Source organism: Perissodus microlepis, chromosome 2, assembly GCF_051167445.1.
Source record: "Perissodus microlepis isolate ML-2025 ecotype Zambia chromosome 2, ASM5116744v1, whole genome shotgun sequence".
Lineage (NCBI taxonomy): Eukaryota > Metazoa > Chordata > Actinopteri > Cichliformes > Cichlidae > Perissodus > Perissodus microlepis.
In genome coordinates this window covers 12,875,595-12,889,607 of record NC_140462.1, presented here as the reverse complement: position 1 = coordinate 12,889,607, position 14,013 = coordinate 12,875,595, and the positions used below count along the sequence as shown (strand labels likewise).

At 39.8% G+C, this 14,013-nt stretch overlaps 2 protein-coding genes and 1 pseudogene across 6 annotated transcripts; all 3 read right to left on the bottom strand.

The window, feature by feature from the left end:
• Positions 1–1,475: 1,475 nt before the first annotated feature.
• On the bottom strand, positions 1,476–6,715 carry clp1 (cleavage factor polyribonucleotide kinase subunit 1). 3 transcript variants are annotated; one of them, XM_084947816.1, is made up of 6 exons: positions 6,535–6,715; positions 5,380–5,702; positions 5,181–5,288; positions 4,969–5,088; positions 2,712–2,849; positions 1,476–2,596 (listed from the first exon to the last, which is right to left on the bottom strand). In XM_084947816.1, exons 2-6 carry the CDS (start codon positions 5,650–5,652, stop codon positions 1,910–1,912), a joined length of 1,326 nt encoding a protein of 441 aa, XP_084803942.1. In that variant the 5' UTR covers positions 5,653–5,702; positions 6,535–6,715; the 3' UTR covers positions 1,476–1,909. The 3 variants fall into 3 exon arrangements, with proteins under 3 accessions (XP_084803942.1, XP_084803924.1, XP_084803933.1); XM_084947798.1 differs by having other exon boundaries at positions 5,380–5,654; positions 6,535–6,713; XM_084947807.1 differs by having other exon boundaries at positions 5,380–6,715.
• A 1,016-nt stretch (positions 6,716–7,731) lies between these two features.
• LOC146392443 (selenoprotein H-like) lies at positions 7,732–10,525 on the bottom strand. Its single transcript, XM_084947727.1, has 5 exons — positions 10,452–10,525; positions 8,853–8,979; positions 8,413–8,555; positions 8,213–8,325; positions 7,732–7,986 (listed from the first exon to the last, which is right to left on the bottom strand). The coding sequence occupies exons 1-4, from the start codon at positions 10,465–10,467 to the stop codon at positions 8,222–8,224; spliced, it is 390 nt and encodes a 129-aa protein (XP_084803853.1). The 5' UTR covers positions 10,468–10,525; the 3' UTR covers positions 7,732–7,986; positions 8,213–8,221.
• A 665-nt stretch (positions 10,526–11,190) lies between these two features.
• On the bottom strand, positions 11,191–13,337 carry LOC146392442 (selenoprotein H-like; annotated as a pseudogene). 2 transcript variants are annotated; one of them, XR_014801902.1, is made up of 5 exons: positions 13,263–13,337; positions 12,820–12,928; positions 12,109–12,251; positions 11,702–11,868; positions 11,191–11,498 (listed from the first exon to the last, which is right to left on the bottom strand). The product of XR_014801902.1 is annotated as a selenoprotein H-like, transcript variant X1 (transcript). The 2 variants fall into 2 exon arrangements; XR_014801903.1 differs by having other exon boundaries at positions 11,711–11,868.
• Positions 13,338–14,013: the final 676 nt, after the last annotated feature.

The following is a 14,013-nucleotide window of genomic DNA, read 5'->3' as shown; positions in this document are numbered from 1 at the left end:
GTTAAGAATAGAGATGGAAATATACTTATCAGTGAAAGAGTGTATTGAGATGATAGGAGTTCGTTTAAGAACTTTGCGGAAAGTTAGTGAATCAGTTGGTTGGGTTCATGGTCGGGGTGGGTTTACATCAGGGATCTGCTCTGAGACCCTTCTTGTTTGTAATGGTGATGGACATTTTGACATATGAGGTAAGCCAGGAGTATCTGTGGACTATAATGTTTGCAGATAACATTGTGATCTGTAGTGAAAGTATGAAGCAGATAGAAGAGAGCCTGGAGAGAGAAGAGGAAAGTTAACAGAGCAAGATAGAATACATGCATATGAATGAGAGGAATAAAGCTGTAACAGTGAAGCTGCAAGGAGCACAAACAAGAAAGAAAGAAAGGGAAGTTTTGCTTGAAAACAGCTTTAAAACCTAAATTCACAGAAGTGTGGCAAATCCACCGAAAATGCTTAAAACAACCCACCTGGAACATACCTTGGGGGAAAAAATGCTATACTCCAAAGAGAACAACTGCTGTTTAAAAAGAAAACAGCAGTCACACCAGATGCTGATTTTTATATTTTTTAATAAGGAGTTTTATTTTCCATAAGCTGGTTGTGAAAATATTTTGACGGTACACCCACTTGAAATGGTTTTACACGGTTTCTTTTCCACAAAATTCACAATCTACGTTCCAGATGGCCATCTCAACCCCCCACAACAGACCCACCTACGATTAATCCACACCCTGCTGGTTATGACAAATGGTTAACACTGACATGCAGAAAGTAGGTGCAAAGAAACACTACATATGGCAGGCAGGGAATAGAAAAGAAAAATTAAGTAATTTAATAAAACCACCTCGTCCATAACAAAAAGGTTCAGAAAACCCCCCCACAAAATATTAGCAAGAAAAGATTCAAAGACAACAAATGTATCCAATATTATTTTTTTGAACCACTTGCTTACATTTAAATATCTACACTTATTTATTATATACTTAGTTTGAGATATTTGCACATATTATGCATCACACAGTGTTGTTTTTGTGTATGCTTATAAGTCATGTTGTCATACATAGAAACGTTGTTACTCTAAAAAATTAAAAGAGCATCTGGGTCTCAAATGTACTCGGTATGGTTTGGTAAGTGTTTACAGAACAAATATTAAATGACCTGCTAGTGTAGTGCTCCCAAACAATCACTAGCATGCTGGTACTGTGTGTGTTTTAATGAAGCCTACAGGTTATTATTGTTTGCCTTTCTTTTGTCAAAACAGAAGACCCACTGAATAAAACATATTAAATTTCTTTAGGAAAGGTTATAAAACTGCAAAGTATTCCCAGGTTTGATTGGATTAGAATTAAGTTCATTAAGTGTGTTCCATCCTCAGTTCATTACATATTGGGCAGATAATTAAATTATTGTTTGTTAGTAAGGGAAACATACTGATAGGTAGTCAGATAGTGTAATTAATAACAAACTCACACAACTTTTTACATTTAAAAAATTTATTACTCAAGAGAAAAAAAATCTCTATGAAACAGATTATGAAGAAAAATATTTTTTCTTTGCTTTGATAAAAAATCCGTTTCTACAGACATCTGTGCAGTGTGGTCTAGAATTTACAGCTGCAGAGAGTAATGTTTTTTTCTTATTTAATTCCCTCTTCTGTGCCATGAGACCAAAAATCTTCAGTATAAAAAACCCTGCTTCCATCATCTTATTGTTGAATAAGTAGAAATCAAATCATAAAATGTATGAAACAGGCTGAAAACTGGATTCACATGAACCACAAAAAATGGTGCATTCTGAATTTCAATACTTAAATTGTTTTCTCTGTAAAGTACAAACAAGATAGCCTTAAAATAAAAAGGGTACCCAGCAGGACGTCTTCGATCCAAGTCCTCTCCTCTGAGGGCCTGCTTCATTTCATATCCATGAAGCGAATGTCCATGATGAGCAGAGTATGCCTGGGCAGGGGTCTAGGTGCTGGGGAGAGCACCTTCATCACCTGTGCCTGAGTATCTACATGAGTCACCACAATAAAGCCACACACAGGACTCTCCACTATGCCCTTTCTAGCACCTTCATCTCCGTCCTCAGCGCTGCTCACGCTTAGGACGTGGTACGTGAGGTCTCTTCCTGGAGTAACAGGCACCAGTTTTAGCTGTGTGTCATCCTGGGACATTCCCAGTGGCAGGCATGAGTCCGGGATGGATGGAGCGCCAATTTTATAGATGCGAACGTCTGAGAAACGCACTTCGTAAGAAAAGGGGTAGAAGGTGACTCCACGGAAGCCGTAGAAATACTCACGGATCTTCTCATCCCGAGTATCCCGCCGACACTCCTTGGAGCGTTCCACGACTCCCCCGGACTTGGGTAGGAGCACAACCCGCACAAAGTGAGGGAGGTCTCTTTTGAGTTCATTGTAGAGCCTTTCATGGTCCAATACCAGAACCACATCCACCTGAAAGGTTGACGCACAGTGGACCAGAGCCTGGTATCCAGAGCCCTTCACCCAGCCACAGGTGTTGATGATGCAGCCTCCTACACTGGCTTTCCTGTTCACTTCACAGCGCTGGGAAAACACCTCAGCCAGGCACGATGTCAGCTGCATGTTGTGACAAAAAGATTTAAATGCTCAACAGGTAAAGACAACGTACGACAAATTTAAAGTTTTGTCTCCAGACTATGTCAGGAAGGGTCTAGACTCTTTCTTTTTTTACCTTGTTGTAAAGTTTGATGTTGGTCCCTGGACTAGTAGAGCCAAAGTGGTAGACCAAAGGAGCCTGGACTGAGAAACCCTCCTCCACGTCCGCTGGACGCTCGATGCAGAGCGCTGACACTGTGCCAGGTACAGACACCTGAAGGGAGCAGAATTTTCTTTTACTACTCAAACTGATAACTGCATTTTTTTTTTTATTAAAATTGAGGTCTTTAGATTATCCACAAAAAACAGGAAACCCAAAGCAGATTAAAACAAACAAACAAACAAACAAACAAACAACCCCCCCAAAAAACATTCTAAGATACATGATACCATCTGTGGAAGCACTAATCGTGCTGCATCATATGAAGAAAGCCACTTTGTCTGTGTCCCACATAAAACAAATGTCCTGTTCAGCATTGTTCAGATCTTTACAGTCAGCATGGAGTGCAATCAAATGACTAACACAGATACTTTAATAACAGGCATACTGTAATTTACAAACTTTGACCAAACTGCTTCATATGCTATATTACCAACAAAGGCACGAACACCTATCCCCTTATTGTTCCAATAAGTATAGTTATTAGGTGATCCATTCCTAAAAAACTACTTGGTATTTTGACACTTTTTTTGTAATTGTAAACAATTGCATGTTTCAGATTAAACAAATTTCAATATTAGACAAAGGTAACCTGAGTAAATAAAAAAATGTAATTGACAATTTCATTTGTTAAGGGAAAAAAAGCTATCTAAACTTACCTGTGTGAAAAAGTAATCTGCTCCCTTATTGAATCATCAATTGAATCATTAACTATGATTAACCACATTTTCTGGAAAGCTGAGCTCAATTTTACTGGCCACACCCAGGTCTGATTACTACAAGACCTGTTGGATCAAGAAATATAGATCCTGTGTGACAACGTGAAGTGGGCTAAAAGAAATACATTGTGCTACAATCTAAAGAAACAGTTGAGAAACAAACTCTGACTTCTATGAGTCTGGAAAGGGTCAAATTCATTTTTAAGGCTTTGGGACTGCAAAGTAAACCACAGTGAGAGCCATTAGCCACAAATGGAGAACACTTGGTATATTGGTGAACCTTGCCAGGAGTGGCTGGCCAACCAAAATTACTTCAAGAGTGCATCGATGACTCATCCAGGAGGTCACAAAAGAACCCAGAACAACATCTAAAGAACTGCAGGCCTCATTTGTCTCTGTTAAGGTCGGTGTTTTTGACTTAACAATAAGAAAGTCTGGGCAAAAATGGCATCCATGGGAGAAATCAAATGAGAAAACCCCTGCTAAAATGAGAAAACCACTGCTAAAATGAGAAAACCACTGCTAACCAAAAAGAACACAAAGGCTCATCTCACATTTGGCAAAAAACAACTTAATAATCCCCAAGACTTGTGGACTAATGAGAGAAAAGTGGAACTGTTTTAATCAGCAGACAAACATGGTGCTGGTAGTACGATAGCCTAGGGTGCTGTAATTTATGGAACCTCTATGCTCTCTATGAGAAAATCCTGAATGAGGGTGTCGATCAGTTCAAGCGCACTTAGCTTATGCAGTATAACAATGATCCAAAACATGCCACCAAGTCCACCTCTGAATGACTCGTAAGAAAACAAAATGAAGACTTTGGTGTGGCCTACTTAAAGCCTGGACTTAAATCAAATTGAGATGCTTGGAAACCCTCCAGTGTGGCTGAATTAAAACTACTGCAAAGAAAAGTGGTCCACAATTCCTCCAAAGTGATCTGAAAGTTATTCCCAGATATCGCAAATACCTGATTGTAGTTTTTTCCTGAAAATGATGGCATAACCAGTCACTAGATTTAGGGGGCAAATACTTTTTTCACACAGGGCCAGGTACGTTTGGATAGTTTTTCCCTTTAATAAATGAAGGGAGGAATTCAGTGCTCTCAATCCTGTGTAGAATTCTTTGTTCTTTACTGCAATGACTTGAATTAACACCAGTGACTGTAAACAACTGAAAGACTAATGTTCTTTTTCTTTGTACAGATATTAAAACAGATGTCAAGATTTTTTTTCCAGAACTTGTGCATCTGATAAAACAGAAAAAGCCACATGGGCAGACCAACAGGGGGATCATCACAGCTATAAAGCTAAATAAACAAAGTAGATGCTGTACATGCTTTAGCATCACTTTGCACAAAATCAAGACAGCTGAGTCTGCAGGCTGTGATATGCAATATTTTAAATACCAGCCGACTGTTTGATATTTATAATGATAATTCCACTTGATCTTACCCCGCTCTGTCCAACATCCAGTTCCACAAATGTTGGCCTCCTTCCAACCCTCACAGCATAGCTGAGAAGCAGCCGACACACCGTTGACTTCCCAACATCTGTTGGTCCCACCACCATCACCTGAGGGTCGATTTATAATTTAGCATTAATCCAAGAAGCACTCATGGGATCTGATAAGTTACTATATGAAGTAGTTCCCCATTCAAACATACCCTTGGTCCCCTCTCATTGTCACGCTCTGCTTGTTTTCTCATCTGTTCAAGGGCTGCATGTGTGTTTAGGTAGAGCAGCATGGGCGTATCCTTGGACACATAAGCAACCTGCGGTGATGAAAGCAAGATGATGGTATTTGTGGCTTTGTCTTTTTTACCCAAAGTGAAACACACAATGTATTCCCATCCACGTGCTTACCTCTGGCTTCCCGTAAAGATTCACACTACAGCCTTGCCAAGTGAAAACTGCAATCTTGGAGCCTGGTCCAAATGTATACTTTTTGTTTCGGTTTAGCTCGGAGCCAAACACCTCAGCCATTCCTGTGAGCAGCTCCAGCTCAACCTGTTCAGCTGCTTCCCCTGACTCCACCTCAAAGCGAAGTTCAGTCTCCTTTTCCAGGTCATACCTGGTGCTGGCCTTTCCAGCTGCTGGAGCATCTTCACTCGTCTTTTCCACCCCCTCTGTTGCCATGACTGTCAACGAGAAACTTTAGGTTGCAATAATTTGGCAGAAGTAGCATGCTGAAAAGAAAAAGTTACATGCATACATAAAGTAGTAATACAACAAAACATTCCATACAGCTTCTCTAATAAAGCAATGCTTAAAGGAAAGTGTGTTAACACGGATCTTTATTAAGTATTTGCAATTTAAAGTCACAAGCTAACCACTGTAGTTTTACAACTTTTTAATAACACTAATTTTAACTCTAGCATTACCCCTCACATTATTTTTAATTTGGTGTTTTAACATTGTATGTATAAAAGATAAACTTGATCACACAGAGTAAAAGATGGAATTGTTTAAATACTGTGATGTGATCGGTGTTTTCCCTCTGCAGGATTAGTCAATCTGAGATCATGAGTCATTTTTTGAACATTTTCCGCTCGACTATTTTCGACTTCCCTAAAAATGTTATGCTCCAAAGTTGGTCCATATATTTTCAACATATTTATTCTTTGAAAAATGTTTTCTATATACGATGCTAAAAGCAATCATAAAATATAACACAACCCCAGCCCTTCCAGCCGAAGGCCCACGATATTCTGAAATGGAAACACACTTCAGTGATTTTGTCCTAAAACCACGGCGGCGTAATTAATCTTGGCTACCTGTAAAATGAAACGGATAAGTCAAATTACAAAAACACACCTGATTACGGACAATGATAGGTTCAAGTAAAGTTAAGGGGGAAACCAGTTAAATCAACAAACCAGCTAGCGGAGCCACGGCTAATTCGACCTTTATAAGATTAGCAAAGGTCGAATCACTGTTTACAAACCCGCCCAGACGATTCTCGCAACGTCAAGCAAAAGTCTAAAACGTATTAATTTGTAATATATAAAAGTTACGCACCAATTTCAAGACTTATTGTAGAAAGAAATCGGTCCCGTGCTCATGAGGAACCGTTGACTTGCCTGGTCGCGGGACAATGACGTCACATCCCGGCGATTATTCAAACAAAATGTTCGTCTGCCAAAAACGGAAAACTTTGAATCCTTTTTGTGTGTCTGCTATCCTTGTTTATATTTAAGGCAAAAACAAAACAAAGCAACATTTCGCAAACACTTGGCAGACGATCACATTTTCGGTGTCATCGTGTGACGTCCTCACAACGCGACTTGTTTATATTCGCTTGGCATGTGACACAAAATTCATTGTAGCTTCTACCTTGTGACAGGAATGTTTTGGGGGATTTTTTTCTGGATCAAAACGGTTTGATATAATTCACACAAGAGACATTTGACAGATTATAGATTACAGACAGATTAACAAATCTTCCTCTTTCGGCTGCTTCCTTTTGGGGTCGCCACAACGGATCGTGTCTCCATCTCACTCTATCCCTAGCATCCTCCGTTTTCACGCAAACCCTCTGCATGTATTCCCTCACTACCTTCTCTGTGGTCTTGCTCTTTCCTCCTGTTTGGAAACTCCACATTGAACATACTTTATCCAATGTACCCATTGCACATGTTCAAACCATCTCAGCCTTTCCTCTCTAACTTTGTCTCCAAACTGCTTAACCTCAGCTGTTCTTCTGATATACTCATTTCTTAAGGCCAACAAGTGATTTAAAACTTTTTAAATACCAGCAACCATTTTTAGCAAATATTTGCAATTACGTTTTGGAAGATGACTTTTTTGCACAAGACTAAGACCAGAGCCCTCAAATTACTAATTAAGGGCATTGCTTAGGTGAATGCAATTGCACAACCTTCTAAAATATGCTACAAGGTGCTTTGTCAGCTGTTTAAAACTATTAACCCTATCAATTAGTAACATGTACTTTATTTGCCAAGAGTTGCAATATGTTGTTAATAATAAATAAATGCTAATAGTGGTTTTATAGTATTGAGTCAATGAAAAACATTGCTACACTTTCTGAGTGCATGTGAGCATTAATGTGTTTCAACACACAAAATTTATCTCTAGTTTTTTTCTCCACACTTGGTTCCTGAATCAAAATAAGAAAAACTTTCCATAATAACAGCTGAGTGTTTGGATAGTTGTAACAAAATACACACAATTACCCCAAAAAAGATTTTATTTATCAAAAAAAAAAAAAAAAAAAAAAAAAAAAACCAAAATAGACATAAAACCACAACTGAACGTTTGTGAAACACAACAGTAAACAGCAGTAATGTGTCAGAGAAATGCTTTGGCTCGACTAAGCTCCACTAGGTGTCACCATGCACCCAGAAGATGGCAGCAGTTAGAGCATGGCTCATCAGAGGAGGGACTGAGAACATCTCCTTGGTCACTTCTCGTCATTTTTGCTTCCACTGGCTGCATCTCCTGAATGTTGGGCTGCAAATAACATGGGAAAAGTTTTGTTAAAAAGACACTTATACACAACTGTTGTTCACTGAACAGCTGCATTGCAATTCATACTGAAGGCATTTTGACTTGATTCTATTTACAAAGCTACATAAGTTACCAGTTTACTGTGAATAAGAAGTAAAGTTGCATTTTCTTATTTTCGATCTGTTTTTTATGCATTCATTATTCAGTCAAACCGCTTTGCCAAACCTACACTTGGTGTCTAAGCCTTCAGAGCCTCCTGCAGAGCAGAAACTACCACATCAGGCTGTGGAAACTTCAGCTTACGAGGTGGGCCCTTCTTTATTCCAGTCCACAGAGATGTTTCTTTAGGAATCGGGAAGAAAATGTCATTTGTATCATTTTTTTTTTTTTACAATGAAAGATCCATATTGCTGAGTAAATCCTGTTTACCTTTGCCTCCGTCCAGCAGAGTGAGCTCGAAGCTGTTCCTGCGAGGTTTCCCAGGGTTGAGGACCACAGTCAGTTCAGGGTGGGCAGCCAGGAGGGCGGATTTCACCTCCTCAGCATTACGCCCGTACACTCGTCAGCTTTTACTGCCAGAAGTGAGACATCAAGATTACACCTTTTTGCAGATTTTAAGAGTTGAGTTACACAGTGAACTGTGATGTTATCCATTTTGGTTCTGGTTCAATAATAATATAAACAGATTTCATGAGAACTATTGTTTTTTTCCACCTAATCAATTCATTCACTTCTTATACTTAAACACTTTGATTTTTATTTGTAATTAAGTATTTTAAAATAGCAGCTATATTTACTCACTTTAAATAAACGCAATTAGCATTTCCTTCACCATTGATTATAATGTGATTACATTTTTTTTTCTTTACCAGTGTTCAATGACCACCCTGAGGCCTTCCTGGCTGCTTTCATCCTCTCCTCTGCCCTTCTTTTCCTCCACTGAGGGTTTCTCCTCCTCTGCTTGAACTTCTGCTTTGCGCTTCTTCCCACCACGACCTACAAACACACATGTGTAGTTTTGTGTTTGGCTATTTCTTGAATTTGTGCCTCCATATCTCATTTATCCTCTGTCCTTTTGTCCATGACCCAGAATTCAATCAGGCCGCACAATACTGAATGGAAAATTTCTACAAACATCAATAAGACAGAGGAGACAGTGGCCTGCACAAGAAGCTACAATTGAGGACTCAAGGGTGTATCTTTAGTGGCTGCTTGTCAAAAAGTGAAATTCAAATTCACAATCAAAAGGCCAGTGATGCACAATGTGCAAGTGAAGTATGTAGGCAAAAGAAGTCAGTTTCCCAAAAGAAAAAATACATGCAGTTCATCGATTTAATAATAATAATAATAATGGATTGCATTTATATAGCGCTTTTCGGGACCCTCAAAGCGCTTTACAATACCACTATTCATTCACTCTCACATTCACACACTGGTGGAGGCAGCTACAGTTGTAGCCACAGCTGCCCTGGGGCAGACTTACAGAAGCGAGGCTGCCATATCGCGCCATCGGCCCCTCTGGCCATCACCAGTAGGCGGTAGGTGAAGTGTCTTGCCCAAGGACACAACGACCGAGACTGTCTGAGCCGGGGCTCGAACCGGCAACCTTCCGATTACAAGACAAACACCCAACTCTTGAGCCCCGATCGCCCCACATTTACTTGATTTACTTGATCCTTTGCAAGTAGCTGGCTCATGTTGCTTCCCTTGCCATGGTTAAATAAAACCATAGGCCCTCCCTGGTGAATGCTGGTCCTATGCCCACCCACCTACTTATTTAGCCTGAGGTGTCTTTGGCCTTAGTAGAGTCTTACAAAAGCCCCAAAATAAAGCAATCATCCATCCACCATCTTCTTCTGTTTATTCAGTTCAGGATTGCAGTTGGGCTGTAAGACTCCCAGCTTAAATAGGGCGACATAGTTTACACTGTGGGCAGATCGCCAGTTTGTCACAGAACTCGAGTACAAAACAATTTCGGATGCAGCTGTGCTACATGTCATATTTAATGTATAACCTTATAAAATGAAGTAAAGAGGTCTGTTTTATAAATGTCTAATGCTCCAACTCCTCCTGTCATGCCCTTGGTGGGAGGAGAGTGAGTAGAGGAGGACTCGGGCACGTGTAAGCTGAGAAGTTTCATAACCGAACAGAGTAGTAATAATAATGACCCATTTAATGAGTCGTTGCATAATAAACATGGTCAGAAAGGTCAGCGCGCCGACTCCTGCTACATTTAACGAGTTTAGAAAGTGAATAATGTAAATATCTTCGCAGTTACTACTTTGCTCCGGTACATGTAGCCATTCAGCTAAATGACCTACAAAGACAGGCTGAAAGTAATGGGGATGATAACCGCTGGATCAAAATGGTACAACCGTCTTCCTCCTCAACCGGAGGCAAGCTCCGTTACAGCTTTTGTTGTAGAAAAAAATTACAGTATTGTTTACATTCCTATAACACACACCCACCTGCTTTGGACGCCATTGCTGTTACAAAACTTTGGCGCGCGCATGTCGACTGTACCAATATATTTGGGAAGGGGGTTTCAGTTTGGCTGGGCGAAACCATTAATAGGAAGTTTTCTGAGCATGAATGAAAATGAGATCTATCGTTATTATTTCTAATGTGTTAATATAATTACTGTAATTGAACTAAAACTGCATTTAAAGAAAAATGCAAACCGTTTGTTAAACACATACAGCATTAGCATAAGTGTTCTTTCACTATCTTTGTATGTACCTATACATGAACAGGAATACATGATGTTTGTATGGTGACAACACACTTAAGCATATAAAGTTAAAGCAGTGAACGTGTGTTACCTGATTTAAAGGGTTATGTGTGTTCTTGCTTGAGTAAATTAAACATATTTTTTGTGTTTATCTCGGTCCTGCTGATTTACATTTAGAAAAAGGTCAAAAGTGCAACACAGCGATGGTTACCATTGTTGCTTTGCAGAAAGAATGTCCAGTGTTTGAATTGAGCAGTCTCCAGCCTCCCAAAGTCCAAAAATATGCATTGGGTTAAGTTAATTAGACTGGCGATTCTAAATTGGCTGTAGGCGTAAATGTGAATATGAATGGTTGATTGTATCTCAATTTTAGCCCTGCAATAGATTGGCGATCTGTGAAGGGTGTACTCTGCCTCTACCAAGGACAACTGGGATGGGCTTCAGACCCCCTGTGACCATAATAAAGAAAGTGGATAGACAGAAAAAAAACATGATTTATTGTTGTATCAAGTCATTCAGTTGAACACAGCAAAATTAACTTGCACAAAACAATTAAGTGTTTGGCTAGAGTAAGTAAAAAATCTAAAAAGTAACAAAGAAAATCTCTAATTTACCAAAACAGATATAAAAACATCATTAGCATCATTGTGCTCCACCAGATGACCTCATGTGTCCAGAGGATGTCAGCAGTTGGCACTTGACTCATCAGAGGAGGGACTGAGAACATCTCCTTGGTCACTCCTCATCATTTTGCTTCCACTGGTCACATCTCCTGAACGCTGGGCTAAAACATAAACATTGGACAGGAATAGTCAGTTCTTTCCAATAAACACAGGCAAAGCACATTTTCATCAACAGCTCAGCGTAGCCTGAGGTTTTCCACAAATAATATGGATGGATGTTTGCCTCAAAATAAAATAATTATAAAAGAAGAAATATCTACAACTTGTTTCAACTGACAGCCAGATTAAATTAGGGGGAACGTACATCTCTTACTTAATCTGTAGCTGATGTTTTCTGTGCAACAGCTTTGACAAACTTTGGCATCCGCTCAGCTTTCAGAGCTTCCTGTAGAGCAGCAACTACTACATCAGGCTGAGGAAACTTCAGCCTAGCAGGCGGACCCTTCTTTATTCCAGTCCACAGGCATGTTTCTTTTGGAATCAGAGAAAAGAGGAACAATGTCATTTAGAAGATTGCAAGTAGGAAATATTTTTGGTGTGAACATGGCAATCCAAAGCAAGTCCTGTGATAATACAGAGTGAGTGAAAAACCAAATCACATGCTTAACAATCCCTGTACAGTCGATATAGCTACTATAAACATTAATATTTTCCCCGTGCAACACTAAAATGGGTGGGTTAATCTTGGATTTTCCTTTTCATCTTCCTAACCTTTGTCTCCATCCATAAGAGTGATGTCGAAGCTCTTCTTGCGGGGTTTCTCGGGGTTGAGCATCACAGGCAGTGCAGGACAGGCAGCCAGGAGGGCAGATTTCACCTCCTCAGCATTATGCCTATACACTCGTCAGCTTTTACTGCAGGAAGCAACAGGTAAACTATAAGGTAGCCATCTGTGCAGGGGCATAAGGTGCTTTTATTAGAAAAGTATATTTAAGAAAGTACTAAGCCCAAGGACAACTTTGAATGCAAAAGAGAAAATACTTTCTTTCTTTATAGTAAAGAATTATACTTGATTTTACTTTATTTATGAATTAGTTGTAAAATAATTGCATAACATAGAATACTGTTGTAGAATCTAAACAGACAATTTACTGTTTAGGTACCACTTTGTAGATGAAATACTCAGTTGCATTTGTCATTGTTAAAAGTAATTTTTTTCAATCAAGCACCCACACACCTCACGACCCTGACATAGATAAGCAGAACAGAAAGGATCGATGTTTTTTGTACTGTAAAATGGATTTATATTAATGTCTTAAGATTATATGACCTATTCAGATGCAGCTGATTTTTTTTAAAACTGAAATTTCAGAAGGAAAAACTAAAAATAAATAAACTATATAATAACTAGTGAGTGGACTCAGCAGTGGTTGATCTGGGTATTTACTACACAGCTTATAATCATGTGATTAGTGTATTCACCAGTGTTCAATGACCACTCTTTTGCCTTCCTCCTCTCCTCGCTCCTTCTTCTTCCCTGCTGGTGTTTGCTGCTCCTCTGCCTCCGCTTTGCGCTTCCTCCCTCGCCGACCTGAACAGCGCACGTGCTGTTACGTGATGGTTTCATAACACAAAGGGGCTTGCATTGAGTTGCAGAATGTAATGTTGGATAAGGCAGGGGAGTGAACTTAACCTGCTACATTATTAAATGCTCCATGTGAATACGTTAAAAAAAAAAAAAGCGCAAAATGTAAACATTTGACCAACTTTCTCCTGCTGATTTTAACTCCGCAGATAAATTCTAATCCAAACCGGACAGCTGCTGTAGCTATAGACTGTATAACACAGCGTGCAGTGTGTGTGTAAGATCTGGAAACAAACTTATCTCAGTGCTGCAGTGTAGCATTTAGGATTCACACACCTACCTGCTTTCGGCGCCATCGCTGTTACAAAAGCTTTTAGCTAGAGGTGGGTGGATCGACCCAAATTTTGATCGTATCGATACCAGTGCTGGTATTGGCATCGGCTCGATACTAGTGCAACAGGGTCGATACTTTGTTTTACCCTCTAAGTTCAGTGTGTAGCCCACTAAATTGTGTTAAAAATTATTGTTATTATTATCAGTGTTGGGGAGTAACGGAATACATGTACCGCCGTTACGTATTTAAAATACAAAATATGAGTAACTGTATTCCGTTACAGTTACCGTTTAAAAAGGTGGTATTCAGAATACAGTTACTTTGTTGAAATAAATGGATTACACTGCGGTACTTTCCTGTTTCATTTTGTCGCGGGTCAGGACTGTTTGGGTTTTGTTTGACAGCTACGTTCTGTTGTTCCAGGCGGCAGCGTTACGGTTGCCATGGTTACAGGGCGACGCTCTCTCTCTCTCTGCGACTGTGTGTTTCCTGGGTGAGAGAGCGCCTTTTCGTTGTTGTTGTGCTAAGCTAACAGGCAGAATGCTACAAGCATAGCTCTAAAGAATGTAGCATCATGGGCAGTGTAGTCCGTGTTGCAGGGAGAATGGACTGCCATACACGTTATGGGTCTGTGAGCGCGAGGAGGGAGAAAAAGGGGAGTGGAAAGGTACCAGTTGTCATCGAGCAAAAACGGGAGCTGGAAGCATGTAAATATAATAATAACCACTGTAGCCAAGAAGAGAGCCTGACGAGCCCA

Excerpts from the sequence above, each read along its gene's own strand:
- clp1 (XM_084947807.1), bottom strand. The coding sequence starts at position 5,652 with ATGGCAACAGAGGGGGTGGAAAAGACGAGTGAAGATGCTCCAGCAGCT. Across the intron at positions 5,089-5,180 it reads ACAATGAGAGGGGACCAAGG|GTGATGGTGGTGGGACCAAC; the intron begins GTATGTTTGAAT and ends ATCGACCCTCAG. Across the intron at positions 2,597-2,711 it reads ACATCAAACTTTACAACAAG|CTGACATCGTGCCTGGCTGA; the intron begins GTAAAAAAAGAA and ends CACAACATGCAG.